Source organism: Vombatus ursinus, unplaced genomic scaffold, assembly GCF_900497805.2.
Source record: "Vombatus ursinus unplaced genomic scaffold, bare-nosed wombat genome assembly UNPS02014794.1, whole genome shotgun sequence".
In the NCBI taxonomy this organism is placed as follows: Eukaryota; Metazoa; Chordata; class Mammalia; order Diprotodontia; family Vombatidae; genus Vombatus; species Vombatus ursinus.
In genome coordinates this window covers 19,235,981-19,250,899 of record NW_020954572.1, presented here as the reverse complement: position 1 = coordinate 19,250,899, position 14,919 = coordinate 19,235,981, and the positions used below count along the sequence as shown (strand labels likewise).

Genomic DNA, 14,919 nt, shown 5'->3' with positions numbered 1-14,919 from the left:
TGGTTTGAGGCCAGATTTGAACTCAGGTCCTCCTGACTTTAGGGCTGGTGCTGTATCCACTGCACCACCTTGCTGCCCCATCTGCCCTCTATTTCCCTTGTGGCTCTAGGCAAGTCACTTAACATGCATGTCTGTTTCCTCATCTGTAAAATGCACATGCTAATACTTATACTATCTATCTCTCAGGGCAGTCATGAGGTGCAGATCTGATGAAATGATCTTCAGTCATTCCCAAATGAATACTTGCAACCTATAACATTAAATGTTAAGCTGTGATTTGTTATCCATGCTTCCTGTTTGGAACCAGCAACCTAATATATTGGACTGGTGCAGCTTACTCAGTTTCCCAGGGTCTCACTCCATTTCCTTATCTGATGGTTGGCTTGTTGTCCTGCTAGTACCCCAGGAGCTGATTCTTATTTTGGCTGATGGCTTATTTTGGCAGATATACACTTCAGCTTGAAGGAACACAAAACAGGCAGCATCCCTTGTCTCTGTCCCACTGAGGTATGTTCTACAAACCCTGTACAGGAGGCGTTTCCAGCTGCCTTGTCCCCCGTTAGGAAATCTGCCTTTTGTTTAGCATGTTTTGTATCTCTGAACACGTCCAAAAGACCACGTGTCTATTCATGGATGCAGAGAGCTCTCCTTGGAACCAGACCTCATTCCTCTTTGAGGTTTTATAGCCTTCCATAGCCTCATTAGTTCCCCTTAACTCTTAACATTTTTTTTATTTGTTTTTAATTTATGGAATAAAACAAGCATTTCCATAATATAGTATAATAAAAAGATGATTGCACATGAAACTGCAGATCTGTTCTGTAGAACTTGCTATTCCTTTTAAATATGTAATAAAGTTATCATGTAAATTTTTTTCCTTTTTTTTTCTCCCCCAGAGAGGCTGTGTGATGACACCAATACCTAAGGGTGATATACCTGGGAGAGAACAATCAAGGGCCACATTCAGTTTCTCTTCAGAAGTCCTGTAACTGTATTGTTGCATTCTAGAAAAAAAGGCGGAGTAGTCTCAAAACTAATTTTTTTTTATTTTAAAAAATTTTATTTTATTTCTATTGTTACTTTTTTAAAAGGTCAAGTTCATTTGTTAGTATTTACATCCCTGACTCTCCCCCACCCCCAATCTAATGAGCCATCCCTTGAAACAGGGATTTAAAAAGGAAGACAAGAGGAAGGTCAGCCCAACACATATTGACTGCCATACCATGCCACAGGCACCTCTGCGGTGAAAGGAGGCAGGTGTATTTTTTCAGTTTTTTTTTAAACCAGACCTGGTCATTATAATTACAGTGTTCACAAATTAATTTTTAAAAATTCAAACAAAAATCAAGTGAAAGGCAGCTAGGGAGCTTGTGTGCTCTAGCCTCCCACTAATACAGTGCTTGGTTCATACTAACTCCTCCCTCTCTCTCTCTCTCTCTCTCTCTCTCTCTCTCTCTCTCTCTCTCCTCTCTCCTCTCTCTTTCCCTCTCTCTAATTTTAGATGGTGCTTTTTCTTTGTTCTTCACCCTTTTTTTTAGACTGTGAGGTCTGTTAAGCTACATCTGAGCAGTGAGAAGGTAATAATCCAGTGATTTCTTCTGTTTCCACAAAATGCTTTTCTCTAAACATTGACTTGATTGAAGCAGGGCCAGGGCATCTTTAAAAGTGCCCCACCTCTCAGGGACAATGGGGTTCCTTTCCACTTCTCCTTAGGGATGGAGGTTTGCTGACTGGTAGTGATGACTGTGGCCCCTCACGCATCAGATGATCCCATTGCATGACTCCATCGAGTTTTCCAAAAAGGCAAACACCCCTTTCCAAGCCTCCCGCTGTAAAATGAAAACTTCTGTCCTGCAGGCTTGTAGCACAGGCATGATAAGGAGATTACCACCATCTGTCATCTGTCAGGGGTGACATATCCTGGGTGTTTAGAAATAGCCTGGACGGTCTTTTAAGATTAATTCAACTTGAGTATCTTTTCTTGGTTCCTGAATAAATAAGTGGGAGCTGAGGCAGAGAAAGAAAGTCTGGTACCAAAGGGAAAAGTTAGAGCTGTCAGGAATGAGTAGGAGATGTTCATGACAAGATACAAGTGATTCTAAACCACATTAGGCTTAGCTTCAGAAGTAGAACTGTCTGTATCTTTTTTCCTACCTTTAAAATAACTTTTATTATATCCTTATAGGAAGGGACAACAAAAATAGGAAGGATTGACTCTGACCAAGAGCAGGATATAGGTGAGTGAAGACATGAGTGTAATCTTCTGTCCCCTCAAAGAGGTACAAAGGGTTGGAATGCCTGTGTCTGGCCGATCCCTCTGTGGGGAACTTGAGGATGCCGTGTGGGAGGGGACTCAACCCCTATGACTGGTGTGTTGGTATCTTCTGCTTAGCTTTTCCCTTTGTTTCAAGAGAAGGTTCTATTGACTAGGGGATGGGAAAGTGTTAGGGATATAAGAAAGGATCCATAAAGCATTTGCTTAAAAAGAAACGAACTCTGGAGCACCTGGTAGCCAATGTGCTCATTCCTATTTCTACTACTTGAGATTTGGTTTTGGGTCAGTATGGTTTGGAGTGGACCCAAAGTATAAATAATTTCTAGAGTAGACCGAGAAGAAGGAATGGGGTCTCTTTTCTGCCTGTGATGCTTTTGCTTTGAGGTTTTCTAGGCTTGGATTTGGATTTTCTCATGGAAAGAATGAAGTTGCCCTATAAGGTGACCCTGTGCTCCATTGTGACTAGCATTTTCCCCAGTCCTTCAGGGTCAGTGGATAGAAAGAGATCACTGTACCATCACCAGTGCATGTGGTGTGGTCACCCTTCAGCCTGCCCTGGGAGCCCGCTGCATTGTCAATGGCCAGGAGGTCACTGATTCCTGTCGCTTGACACAAGGTAAGCTTGTCGGACCCCTCCTCTCAGTGTCTTCTCTTTGCATTCTGGAAATGGGGAAATTTGGGTTCTTTGAACTGCTATAACTGTGCATGGCCAGCAGTTCTTAGTTGGAAATCACCGTTCTGGGGAATGGGAAAGCCTTTGGAATAGAGCCTTCTAAGCTTCCCAAGAGTAATGGGAGGCTCTCTTTTATAAACCTGATCCAGAAAAGACAATGGAACTAATGTACTGATGATGCATTTGGCTAGAGGAGAGGTATCAAACTTTCCACCTGCAAATGCTGCCCACAAAACAAGGAACCAGATTGCAATGTCATTGGGCAGTGTTAAAGAAAATAAATAAAAGTATTAAACAAAATAAATTACATATAAGCCAATATGTGGTCTGCAGGGATCTGTTCTCTTTGAATTTGACATTACTGGGTTTGACTATACTTGTTATGAGATGGTTTCTGTGTTATGGGGGAGGGGTGATTTTATGGATAGTAAAAAGGATGGGAAAACAAAGAGAGCAGAATAAAGCATTAAAAATGCAAAAAAAAAAAAAAGTTCAGAAGGGCACACAAACAGGGCAATTTTGTTACTACCTTGTTAAATTTGCTTTAACAAAAACCCAAACTGTACAGAATGGAAATCCATGGATAAATAAGCCTTTCTTTTGTCATCCTGTGTATTTTGAAATTGTTTTTTGATGACTAAGTTCATGATAAAAAAAATTAAGGGGGCAGCTAGGTGGTGCAGTGGATAGAGTACTGGCCCTGAAGTCAGGAGGACCTGAGTTCAAATTTGGCCTCAGACCAAACGCTTGACACTAACTGTGTGACCCTGGGCAAGTCACTTAAACCAATTGCCTAAAAAAAAAAAAAAAAAATTAAAAAAATTTGAGGAAAAAAATGGCAACAGAACTTCTGTTTAGTGTGGGTCTTTTTTTGAGATTTATCTGGATTTGGAGATTTCCCCCTTGCTTGTAGGAGAGGGAATCACAGTGGCAGAAGCCTAGGGTGGAGAGAATCTATCTGCCATTTAGCTCCATGTTTGTGGATGAATCTGTCACTTGAAATCTTACCAGATTTCCCCAGGCAGCAAGGTGACCCAATGAATAGAGTGCTGGTCGTGGCATCAGAAAGGCCTGAGTTCAAATCTTGCCTCAAATATATACTAACTTTTTACCTGAGAAAGTAATTTTTAACCTCTCAGCCTCAGTTTCCTCATCTGTCAAATGAGGATAAATAGTAGCTCCAATCTCCTAGGGTTGTTGTAGGGATCAAATGGGATAATAATTTTAAAGCACTTAGCACAACATCTGGCACACAGTCAGCGCTAAAATAAATATTAGTTATTATTATTATTTTTATTGTTGTGAGGTAACATTTGTTAATTGCTTTTGCAAACCTTAGTGCTATATGAATGCTAGCTATTGTTATCATTTTAGCAGAGAAAGCTGTCCCTTACCAATCTGGCCCCATGATGATGTCTTTCCCTTTTTCTTCCCTGAACTGCTTTTACTGCCAGCCAGTTGGTGGATATTTGAACTCTGTGTGTGTGTGCGTGTGCGCACGTGTGCGTGTGCAGATGCGCACACGCGCATGCACGCACACACACACACACACACGCCTAGCCCTTAGCACGGTACCTGACATACAGTAAGGACTCAATATTAAATCCTTTGCTTTCTTTTTCCCAAAGGAGCTATTATTATTCTGGGGGAAACACAGAAATTCCGTTTCATTCACCCCGCAGAGGCTGCTGCGCTAAGGCAGAAGAGATTGGTAAGTACGTTCTCTTTCTTAGGTCGCTGCTAGTCATGGTGCTTCTTGCCATGGGAGAAGCACCAGGAAGGTGTCTTTTTCTACTGTGGCCTCCAGCCCTGTGAGAATCCACCTGGATGAGCTCAGCCTGACAGATGCGCCCATTAATGGTGGTCAGAGGCTAGGGAGTGATGGCTTCTTCATTCCGTTTCCTCCTTTTGTCCCCAGGTAGGAGAGGTCTCTGTTGAGAACAGCGGTTGCTCTCTGGAGTGGTTGGATTTGGATGGTGGCATCGCTGCCCCGCAATTGGGGGTTTCCTCTGTGCTTGAGGAGGACAGGTACGTGAGGCCAATGGGCCCTTCTTGCATGGGGCCATTTTAAGACCTTGCAGTTATAGTCCAGTGTTTTACAATGTCCTTGGAAGGAGAAAGGCCAAGGTGAAAGCATAGACCTGGGCTGGTCCGGAGCATTAGCCATTGGAGTTCCAGGCCTCATGGAGCTTAGCTCACTGTTGGTCGTGAGACCATTTGGCAGAGAAAGAGCTCATTTTATCTTCCTGTCCCTTGTTTCACTTTTCTTCATCCTCCCAAGGTGTGCCGCTCTTGGTGGTTTTCCCTCTGGCCACCTTCTGTCAAACAAGACTTTTTTGGCAACATGTTTATAAAGTGATGGCTTGTATCGTTTGGTCCAACATCAGTTGGGGAGAGGTCGGGCAGTTTGTGATATATGAACAATGGGAGATTATTGTTTCATAAGCAACCACCTAGGAAGATTGGTATGAACCAATCTCTTTCTTCTTCAAATCTCCACCAGAGCATAGAATGAGAGCATCTCCATGGGCTTCAGTTTCCTAAAATGGAAAGACTGAACCAGATGGCTTCCAATTCTGAATCCATGCAGCTGTCATTTGACTGGAGATCATCATGTTCTCATAATTAGTGCTTCGTTGGTGCTCAGGTTGGGTGTCTGTCCCAGGGTTCTCACTGAAGTGTGGTTTGGTACCCTTCTCTTGAACAGTAGGAGTCCTAGAACTATGTACGGTGTCTGAAACCCCCCTCCACTAGTAGGTGTAATTATATGAAAAAAAATTCTGGAGCAAAGTGTCAAGTGTATGCTTGGGGAAGATGCTGTAGCGTGTGGGTCAGTGAAGGGCTAAAGCTTTCTTCTCTGTTGATGATCTTTATGTGGGGAAAGGGAGAGGGACATCTTTTTTATTTCCCCAGCAGAGACACTGATTTGGGCAAAGTAGGGAGGAGTATGAAGGGAGGCCCAACTCCACATTAAGGGAGTCAGGGTTTGGGGAAAGGGAGTGGAGAATCACCAAGCTCTTCAGATGGTTGGGTGGATAGAGGGGTACAGAGAGGAACGCAGAAGCATGGAGAGAAGTGGACGTGGCTGAATGATTTCCTTTTGAAGACCCCCGAGTGGTTTATAGCTTTCTTTCCTCTATTCCTTCATCTTAATTCAGCTTTTCATGTTTCCTACTTTCTTATCCCCGTCAGATACTTGCTCTGTTTCCTTTAAATAAAAAAAATTGAACTTGACACCAAATAATATGAGAATTTTCATATATAAAGTAGAACAGAAAAGAGAATGGTGTGTGAAACAGAATCTATCACTACATACAGCTTTCCCTTTTAAGTCTATAATAAATTCAACAAGTAACTTTCAAAGCTATCCTGGCTGTCTGTGTTTGCTTCTGGCCTTCCTTTTGTATTTTTTCTGTGGTGGTTTGTCCTTCCTGCTTCTGTTTTGAACTGGATTTCTTTCTCTTTAAAAAAAAAAAAAGGTATAACTGATTTTTTTATATCTTGGTCATTTCCCATATATCCCCCTCCTATCTCCCCAGAGAACTCTCTTGTGACAAAGTGTAACTATACAAAACATAGCAACACATTGGCCACGTCTGGCAACACGTGTCTCATTCTTGCATGTAGAGTTCATCCCTCTCTGCTGGAGGGGGACATGGGGGAGCATGTGGTCTGTCTCAGCATGGGTCCTCTGCATCAGGATTAGTCACTGCTTTGGTGAGAGTTCTCTTATACTTTTCCTTTACATTGTTCTGGTCATACTGTTACTTATTGTACTTGCCATCAACTCATACAAATCTTCCTGAGTTTTTCTGTATTCTTTACATTCTTCATTTCTTTCTTTCTTTCTTTCTTTCTTTCTTTCTTTCTTTCTTTCTTTTCTTTCTTTCTCTCTTTTTCTTTCTTTCTCTCTCTCTTTCTTTCTTTCTTTCTCTCTTTCTTTCTTTCTTTCTTTCTTTCTTTCTTTCTTTCTTTCTTTCTTTCTTTCTTTCTTTCTTTCTTTCTTTCTTTCTTTCTTTTTTGCTAGGCAATGGGGTTAAGTGACTTGCCCAGAGTCACACAGCTAGTAAGTGTTATGTGTCTGAGGCTGGATTTGAACTCAGGTTCTCCTGACTCCAGGGCTGGTATTCTCTCCAGTGTACCACCTAGCTCCCCCTCACATTCTTCATTTCTTATGGTGTTGTAGTATTCCATTGCATATGTATAACACTGTTTTTTAGTCATTTTCCAATTGATGGGAACCCACCATATTCCCTTCTTTTTCTTTTTATTCTATTCATGTCCCTGGCACTTAGCACAAGTGATTGGCACATAATAAGCACTTAATAAATGATTTTTCATTCATTCTTGCTTTTTGCTATGACAAAAAGTGCTGATATAATAAATATTTTTTTTGTCCATATGGGAACTTTGAACTTCTTGTTTTCGTGGAATGAGATCTCCTAGAACTCTCCAGTCCAGAGTCACTGATGAGACTGGTCAGTCAAATCCCAAATATGTCCTTTCTTTCAAAAAGATCAGGAAGAGATTTCAAAATAGAGATACTAGCACCACCACCTTACCAGAACCCAGCACAGGGTCTTGAAGTCAGTCTTTCAGTTCTCCCCAGTTGTTATAGTTGGTACAGCTGTGTGCCAGCCTGGTGGCAGTGTGGTGTGGGGGCCTGAGCCTGATTGAGCAAAGGGACTGGGGAGGGCACCTGCAGGATTAGAGAAAAATACAAATCAGCAGATGGGCTCCCAGTCTGGAATTGGATCTGTGTTGGGGAGATCCTCTTGCTCCAGGCCTTGGGCAGGCCACCCTAGGAGACTTTGGGAGACTCCAGAGTCTCTACCTACTCTGAGGCTTAACCTTATTTATTTAGGCAGAGGTGAGTGTGTAGATATGCCTGAAAACACGGAAATGACTCTGGGGACAGGGAAAGGTGAGCAGTCTGACTCCTTTCTTGATAGAAGCCAACTCCTGGAACCAGAGCGTTGCCCAGTTTGGGATCTTTGGGGCTCAGCCTTGAGTGTGTGGAGTCTGGGAGGCAGTCTGGTTGGTCTCCTTCTGCCACTGCCATAGTGACTAGGAACCTCTGCATTATGTTGTGGAAAATGCCAGCCTCTGAAGCATCAGGGAAGAGAAAGGAGGAAAGGCAAGAAGAGAGAAGGGTCGGGGACAGGCCCATTGGAGCCTTTGGGAGCAGATGACCAGGCAGGCTGGGAACTTACAAAATGAAAATGAGCAGTGATCATACCTGCTGTTGTCTTGGTGGATGGATAGACCCACAAGCTGATGGTTAGCTGAGGATTTCCCCTGAATACTTAGTGGAAGGTTAGTAAAAAAATATTTTTTAATGTGCTTGCTTACTACTCAACGGATATGTTTAGTTGAGAGCTAGTTTTGTTTCCAACTCTGTGTGTGTGTGTGTGTGTGTGTGTGTGTGTGTGTGTTTGTAACGGTTCTCTGCAGCCCTGATCATTTGTCAGCCTTCCCAGACATCCCCACAGGGAGCCCTTCTTCAGTCTCCTCCCATTTCTGTTGTTTGAAGATGGTGATTTGCATCATAAGGAGTGAGTCTGGCTTTTCTGGGGGACAGAGGAAGAGGAGGAAGAGGAGGGAGAGGAGGAGGAGAGTGTTTCACAGAGGGGAGAACATGAGTGGAAAGAAGAGAGAGTAAGCCAGAGGCACACATAGATGTTCAGAGAACCTTTCTCTGATAGATTCTTTTAAATAATTTATCCATTTCATGTAAACCATTTAGTCAGACAGAGTTGGGGAGTGACAAGCCAGGCACCATGGGAAACACTGTCTACTGACTGCTTTTCACTTTTCTCTATCTAAATAATCCCTGTCGTTCTGGCACCACCATTCAGCATAGGGCATTTGTCACTTTGATTCAGCTTATTTAGACTTTTCGCCTAGAAACAGGTGATCACAGTTGCTTTTTCCTGGATGTTGGGAAACAAATCTAACACCAGAGTCTTAGCTTTGGACTCCCTCGTAGTTATGTTATTGTGGTATACTAATGCATAAGAAGTAGGGTAGTTGCTTGCAATACTCACCTATTCCTTGCTATTCCAATAAGGCTGTGTGAGGGCATCTTGGCATTTCTTTGTGAACCCCTGTGCTTTCACCCAGGGCTGCCTAGAGGAAAGGTGAATGACTCAAAGCACGCCGGCCATACTATATAGGTCAGCCAAGGGTTCAGTTAAATCATCTGTGACTCTCGGGGATGAAAACCAGTAAATAGGATCAAGGTGGCAAGTGTGAAGCTGTTCTACCACTAAAGCAGGGGTGTTGAGGTAGAATGTAATCAGAAGGTCATGGGAGTTTAGGAGGGGGAGGAACTGAGAAGTCAGGATGTCTGAAGGAAGCATTGCTGGGGTACACAGGAAGGCGGTGCTCCTGATTTGGAAGGAGCAAGAACGAGTTGGAGGATTGTAGGTGACAGCAATGAGAATCTGGACAGAATGGAATAAGCTTCAGAAGAAGAGAAGGGATTAGTGACTGATGGTGCCGGGGTGGGATCGGAAAGTGGAAATGGGGACCAGAGTATACCAGTGCTTCCTCCTGCCTGTGTTTATCAGGGGTACTGAGAGAGAAGGCAGCCAGTCTTGGAAGCTATTGGAGTGGGAGAGAGTGGTGGCTGGCACTTTGCTATTCATTTTCTGTCTGATAATATAACAAGTGTCCCCAGGCCAAGCAGTACCCAGAAGTTAGTGTGTTCTAGTGGGAAAGTGACTCTGGAAGGAGAGTTATGATAGCTACGGGATCTCAGGGTTGGCAGACCAGGACAGCTTTGGCTGAGTGGGAGAAAATGTTTCTTTTCCTCCTCCCCATTAGATTGGTGCTTGCTTGAGGCCCTGGCTGCCCAATGCTTGTTCCTGCTCTGTTAATTTCCTTTTTTTTTTAAGGCAGTTGGGTTAAGTGACTTGCCCAGGGTCACACAGTTAGTAAGTGTCAAGTATTTGGTCTGAGGTGGGATTTGAACTCAGGTCCTCCTGACTTCAGGGCTGGTGCTGTATCCACTGCGCCACCTAGCTGCCCCTCTGTTAACTTCTTAGAAGCAGCTAGGTGGTATAGTGGATAGAACGCTGGGCTTGGAGTGAGGAAGACCTGAATTCAAATCCAGCCTTAGACAACTTACTAGTTGTATAACCCTGGGCAAGTCACTTAACTTCTGTTTGCCTCAGTTTCTTTAACTGTAAAATGGGGATAATAACAGTATCCACCTTGCAGGGTTGTAGTGAGGATCAAATGAGATAATAGTTATTAAAAAAAAGTAAAGCATAATGCCTGGCACGTAGTAGATACTTTATAAATGCTTATTCCTTCCTTCACCCTTTTTTTCCTTCCCTGCTGACCACCTTGAGCTTCCCTCTTTCCCTCTCTCTGTCTGCAGGGTTCTCCAGTGCTAGCGCTATCTCTGTGTGGGGAAAAAAAAGAGTGCTGTCTGATAGAAAGTAGACATGAGACTGAGATAGCCTTGGAGACACCTCCGAGTACCCCACCCTTAGTGGATGCAGAAGGTTCAGATAGTGACTATCAGTTTCTCAGAAGAAGAAACTTAAATGAATTATTCCTAATTAGTGACATTACAGAACCCGGCCTCTCAAATTTCAACCCGGTGCTCTTTCCTGTAGGCCAGATTTCCTGGCCTCGAACTTGTTTGCAGACATGCAAATATTCCTCTAGAATCTCTCTCCTCCCCTCTCTTCTCTCTTTCTTCCTTTCCCTTCACTCTCTTTAATCGCCACTCCCTTCTTTCTTCTCTTCTCTCTCTCCTCTCTCCTTCCTTTCCCTTCCTCTCTCTGTCTCTTTTTTTTGTATTTCTGTCTGTGTGTCTCTGCCTGCCTGCCTCCCTGTCTGTCTGTCTCTTTCATCTAGGTCACAGATATACTGTTTGTTTCAGGGAATGAGGTTCCAGCAGTAGATGAACACTTCACAGAGTTGGTTTTCTTAAAGATATAGCTTCTTAGAATGAGAGGAAAGAATTACCTCACAATCCACAAAATCCAAGGTTTTTGCAAAATAATTTTGCTTCATTTCCAATCTGATTTTCAAAAAGTAGCGTAGCCTCTGTGAAACTTGGCCATTCATTTTTTAAATAAAGCCCAAAGCTGGGCATGGTGGTGAATGACAATAATTCCAGCTATTGGGGAGGCTAGTGGATCTTTTGAGTTTGGGAGTTCCAAGTTTAGGGGTGTCTGCACTAAGTTTGACTTTAATGTGGTGAGCCCCTAGAAGCAAGGGACCCCCAAATTGCCTAAGGAGAAGCAAGGCTGCCCAGGTCAGAAATGAAGCAGCAGGCCAAAGAGTAGCTCCTTGTACTTCTCATTTGGGCAAGATAGGGAGTCCCAAAGCTTAAAAAAGGAGAGGGAGGGAGGGAGAGGGAGAGAGAAAAAGAGAGAGAGAGAAAGAAAAGGAGAGGAGAGGAGAGGAGGGGAGAGGCAGAGAGGCAGAGAGAGAGAGGGCAGGGGGGGGGAGGCGGGGGGAACCAGCGCTCATTAGTTTTGCCAAAAACATAACATTTTGCCTCTTTTATTCTTACCTGGCTATTCTTATTAACTGAAATGACTTCTTGTTTTTCCTGATTCTTCCATCCTAAGAAATTCAGAAGAGGTCACTTTTGACTAAAGTTCTACCTGCTGGCTCTGTGACCTCACTGGCTATTTGTGACCCAACTCACCTCCTCTTTGTTCTTCCTAGTTCCCACAGGCAGCATGATGTTGGGTCCAAATTCTTCTCTGTTATATTGCACCCAAGGGCTTTGCCAAATGGGGAGACTTAGTAAAGAGAATCTTCTGAAAGAAAGTGAATGCCTAAGGGCACCCTGGCTCATGATGGTGTCTCAGCCAGGGGAGTCAGACGGTCCCTAGCTTGACCAAAAGGAAGACCCCATAGCTAGAGCCAAGGCCCAGGAAGAGTGCCCTCTGAAATATAAGTCACTCTTTCTCAAGATGGTTTATTTCTTTCCTCATGGAAATTCCTAGCCCTTTCCGTGACAGGAGAGTATGGGATGTTGTTCCTGAAGCACACTACCAGAAGCAGCTGGAGCAAGCAGTGTCCCACAGGATGCAGATTCGCCAACAGAAACGCCTTGTCGAGGATTTAAAGCAAGATATCCTAGTTGAGCAGCTAAGAGCTGAGCAGGAACTGAAGTTTGACCAGGCCCTCATCAACCAGCAGATCAAAGACAGTAGGTGACCATCATTTAAGGTGTCTCTTTCACCTCATTTCTTCATTTTTCCTCCTTTTCCTGTGGTCAGCTCCAATCTTTCCTCTCTTTTTTGTTTATAGTCTTACAGAATTGCAGGGAAACATTATTGGGGGGGGGGGGAATTGAAAAAAGGTTCCCAAGAAAGACGAATAAGGAAACTAACATGCTCATCCCCCCTTAGAAGCACTGCTCTCTCTTCTTCTCCTTCCCTCATTCACATGCATGTTTGTCCATGTAGCCCCCACGTCCCGGGTGAGACCCCAGCTCCATGTTCTTTTGACTTCTGCCTTATCGGTCTCTCTGTTCTAGGGATTAGGGAATCTTTCCCCTCTTCATGTTCACTGCACATCCCAGTCACAGAGTGGCTAAGAGGCCAGAAATCTCCCCCCTCTCCTCCCCACATGGGTACCCGCAAGTGTGTCCCTCCATGCAGGCCCAGGTGACTGGCTCAGAGACAGGTAGAGGGGCAAGCTCTGACTTTCTTTCTGGGTTTCCTTGGTTCTTAGACCAGCGATGGCTGCTCAGAGAGGAAAGCCGATTGGCCAGCCTGCAGCAGCAGCGACAACAGGATGGTGTCTTGGCTGAGACAGACCCTGAGGTCTCCCATGAAGCTGAACCACAGACTGGGCCAAAGACCTCCTCAGCGTCGCTAGATGGGGGCCGTGAACAGCTGGCCCAGCTGCAGGTCCTCTGGAGGAATGCCCTCTGGGCCGCAGAGCGTAAAGTCAGGCGCAAGAAAGTCAAGTTTCAGTTGGAAAGGATCGTCAAAAAGCAGAAACTCCTGGAAGCCCAGAGAAGGCTTGAACAGCTTGAAACCCTGTGCTGGGAAGACAACCCAAGCCAGCCTGGGGAATTGGACCTGGGTGTGGATGCCACCTTTCCAGCTTTTCAAAAAAAGAGCAGATCTTCCTACAGCAGCAGTTCCTTGGGGAACCAGAGAGTCTGCGGCCTCTCTCTGTCCCCCTCACAAAGGTAAAAGAGCCACAGGTAAATCTGGTAGGGCCTCGGAATGGGTGTTAGCAACTGGAAGTTGGGATTCGTGGTTATCACCTCCCTCTTTGTAACTGACCCATTCTGGAGTTTCACTTTCCTGAGCCCCGATTCTCCTGATGTGCCTGCTTTGGTTACATCCTCCGTCTTAGGGCTAGCAAATCCCCTACTGTCCTTCAAAGACAGCAGTTCTCAAACTTTTTCATCTCCAGACCCTTTTATAGTCTTGAAAGTTATTGCTGACTCCAGAGAGCTTTTGCTCATTCGGAAATCCATTTTCACTTGGTACTCTCTCTCTCTGTATTCCATCACCATTTCATCTCAATCTTGCTCCATCCTCCTCCCCCCAGTTCCTTTTCCCTGTCTGTCTCTTCCACTCTGCCCTTTGGAAACCCCAGTTAGGTATCAGTTCCCATTCACTCTTGATCTTTTTTCATTTCTTCCTCTTTCTAGTGCTAACTGAAGCTGACTCTTCTGATAGGACGCCCTATCCCTTGTCGCCTTCTCTAGTGCTGGACGTTCCTTCTTCTGCCTCTAGACCCCACAGAGTCAGGAAGAAGGGTCGGGGTGCTTCTTTGCTTGCTCCCCATATACAGTTTCCTTGTTCTTTTACCGTCACTCAATAACCGTCCTCTCCTCTTCTGAAGTTGATCCTATCTCATCATGTCTCCCTTGTCCTGCCACCTGCTACCGACCTCCAGCCCACTCTCCCACCTTCTTGGTGACTTCAGCACTTAAGACTTTTAATCTTCCTCTGCCTCCTATCCCATGGGCAGCTGGGTAGGACAGTGGATAGAGTACCAGGCCTGGAGTCAGGAAGACTCACTTTTATGAGTTGAAATCGGGCCTCAGACACTTACTAGCTGTGTGACCTCTGGGCAAATCACTTAACCCTGTTTGCCTCAGTTTCCTCATCTGTCAGATGAGCTGGAGAAGGAAATGGCAAACCAATCCACTGTCTTTGCCCAGAAAACTTTTGCCAAGTGGGGTCGCCAAGAATTGGACACAGGACTGAAAAATGACTGAACAACAACAACCCCCCCCCATGCCATGCCATTATTATTAGGGACTACAACATTCATATTTATGACCCTTCCTTCTGACTCCTTTTGAGCCTCCTCAGTTCCCATATACTCCCTCTCCATTCTACCTTCACTTACTCCCTGTGCTAGTCATGGCTTAGACCACTGGTTCTCAAAGTGTAGTCTGGGAACTCAGACTCTTTCAGGGGGTCTATGAGGTCAAAACTTTTTATAATAACATTATAATTTTAATAGTAATTTTAAGATGTTTAATTTTGAGTATGGTAAATATTGGTAGATACAACACACATAGACAAAAGTTCTTTGGGGCCCACAATAACTTTTAAGATTGTAAAGGGGTCTTGAGACCAAAAAGTTTGTGAATTGCTGCCATAGACCTTGCCATCACTGGAGACTGCTCTACTTTCGAAACCCTGAACTTTGAAGTTTCCCTTGCTGAATGTCCTTCCTGTCCTTCCACATCTCTCACCACTTCACTTCTCCTGAGACTGTCCTTCATTCTCATTTTGACTTTTGATTCCTTGGTCCCTCCCAATCTATCCCTCCTGTTTAATTCTCACTTACCAACCTTCACAGTCCTGACCTCCTTCTGGTTACCCATTTGAGTAACCTACTCTTCTCTGTCTCTGATTTCTTCCTCGTCCTTCTCTAGGTACCCTCTTGCTAACCCTGGATGACTCTGTTTGTAACTTCTCCACTTCTACTCCCAAGCCATTCAGTGCTCCTAATGGAA

At 44.4% G+C, this 14,919-nt stretch overlaps 1 protein-coding gene across 1 annotated transcript in view; it reads left to right on the top strand.

The window, feature by feature from the left end:
* The window catches only part of STARD9 (StAR related lipid transfer domain containing 9), a 131,476-nt gene that overhangs the window by 91,639 nt on the left and 24,918 nt on the right, over nt 1-14,919 (top strand). The window contains exons 17-22 of the mRNA XM_027869953.1: nt 2,186-2,237; nt 2,754-2,891; nt 4,577-4,659; nt 4,867-4,976; nt 11,927-12,132; nt 12,660-13,125. Of these exons, the coding sequence (XP_027725754.1) occupies nt 2,186-2,237; nt 2,754-2,891; nt 4,577-4,659; nt 4,867-4,976; nt 11,927-12,132; nt 12,660-13,125 (1,055 nt within the window). The remainder of the gene's footprint in view (nt 1-2,185; nt 2,238-2,753; nt 2,892-4,576; nt 4,660-4,866; nt 4,977-11,926; nt 12,133-12,659; nt 13,126-14,919) is intronic.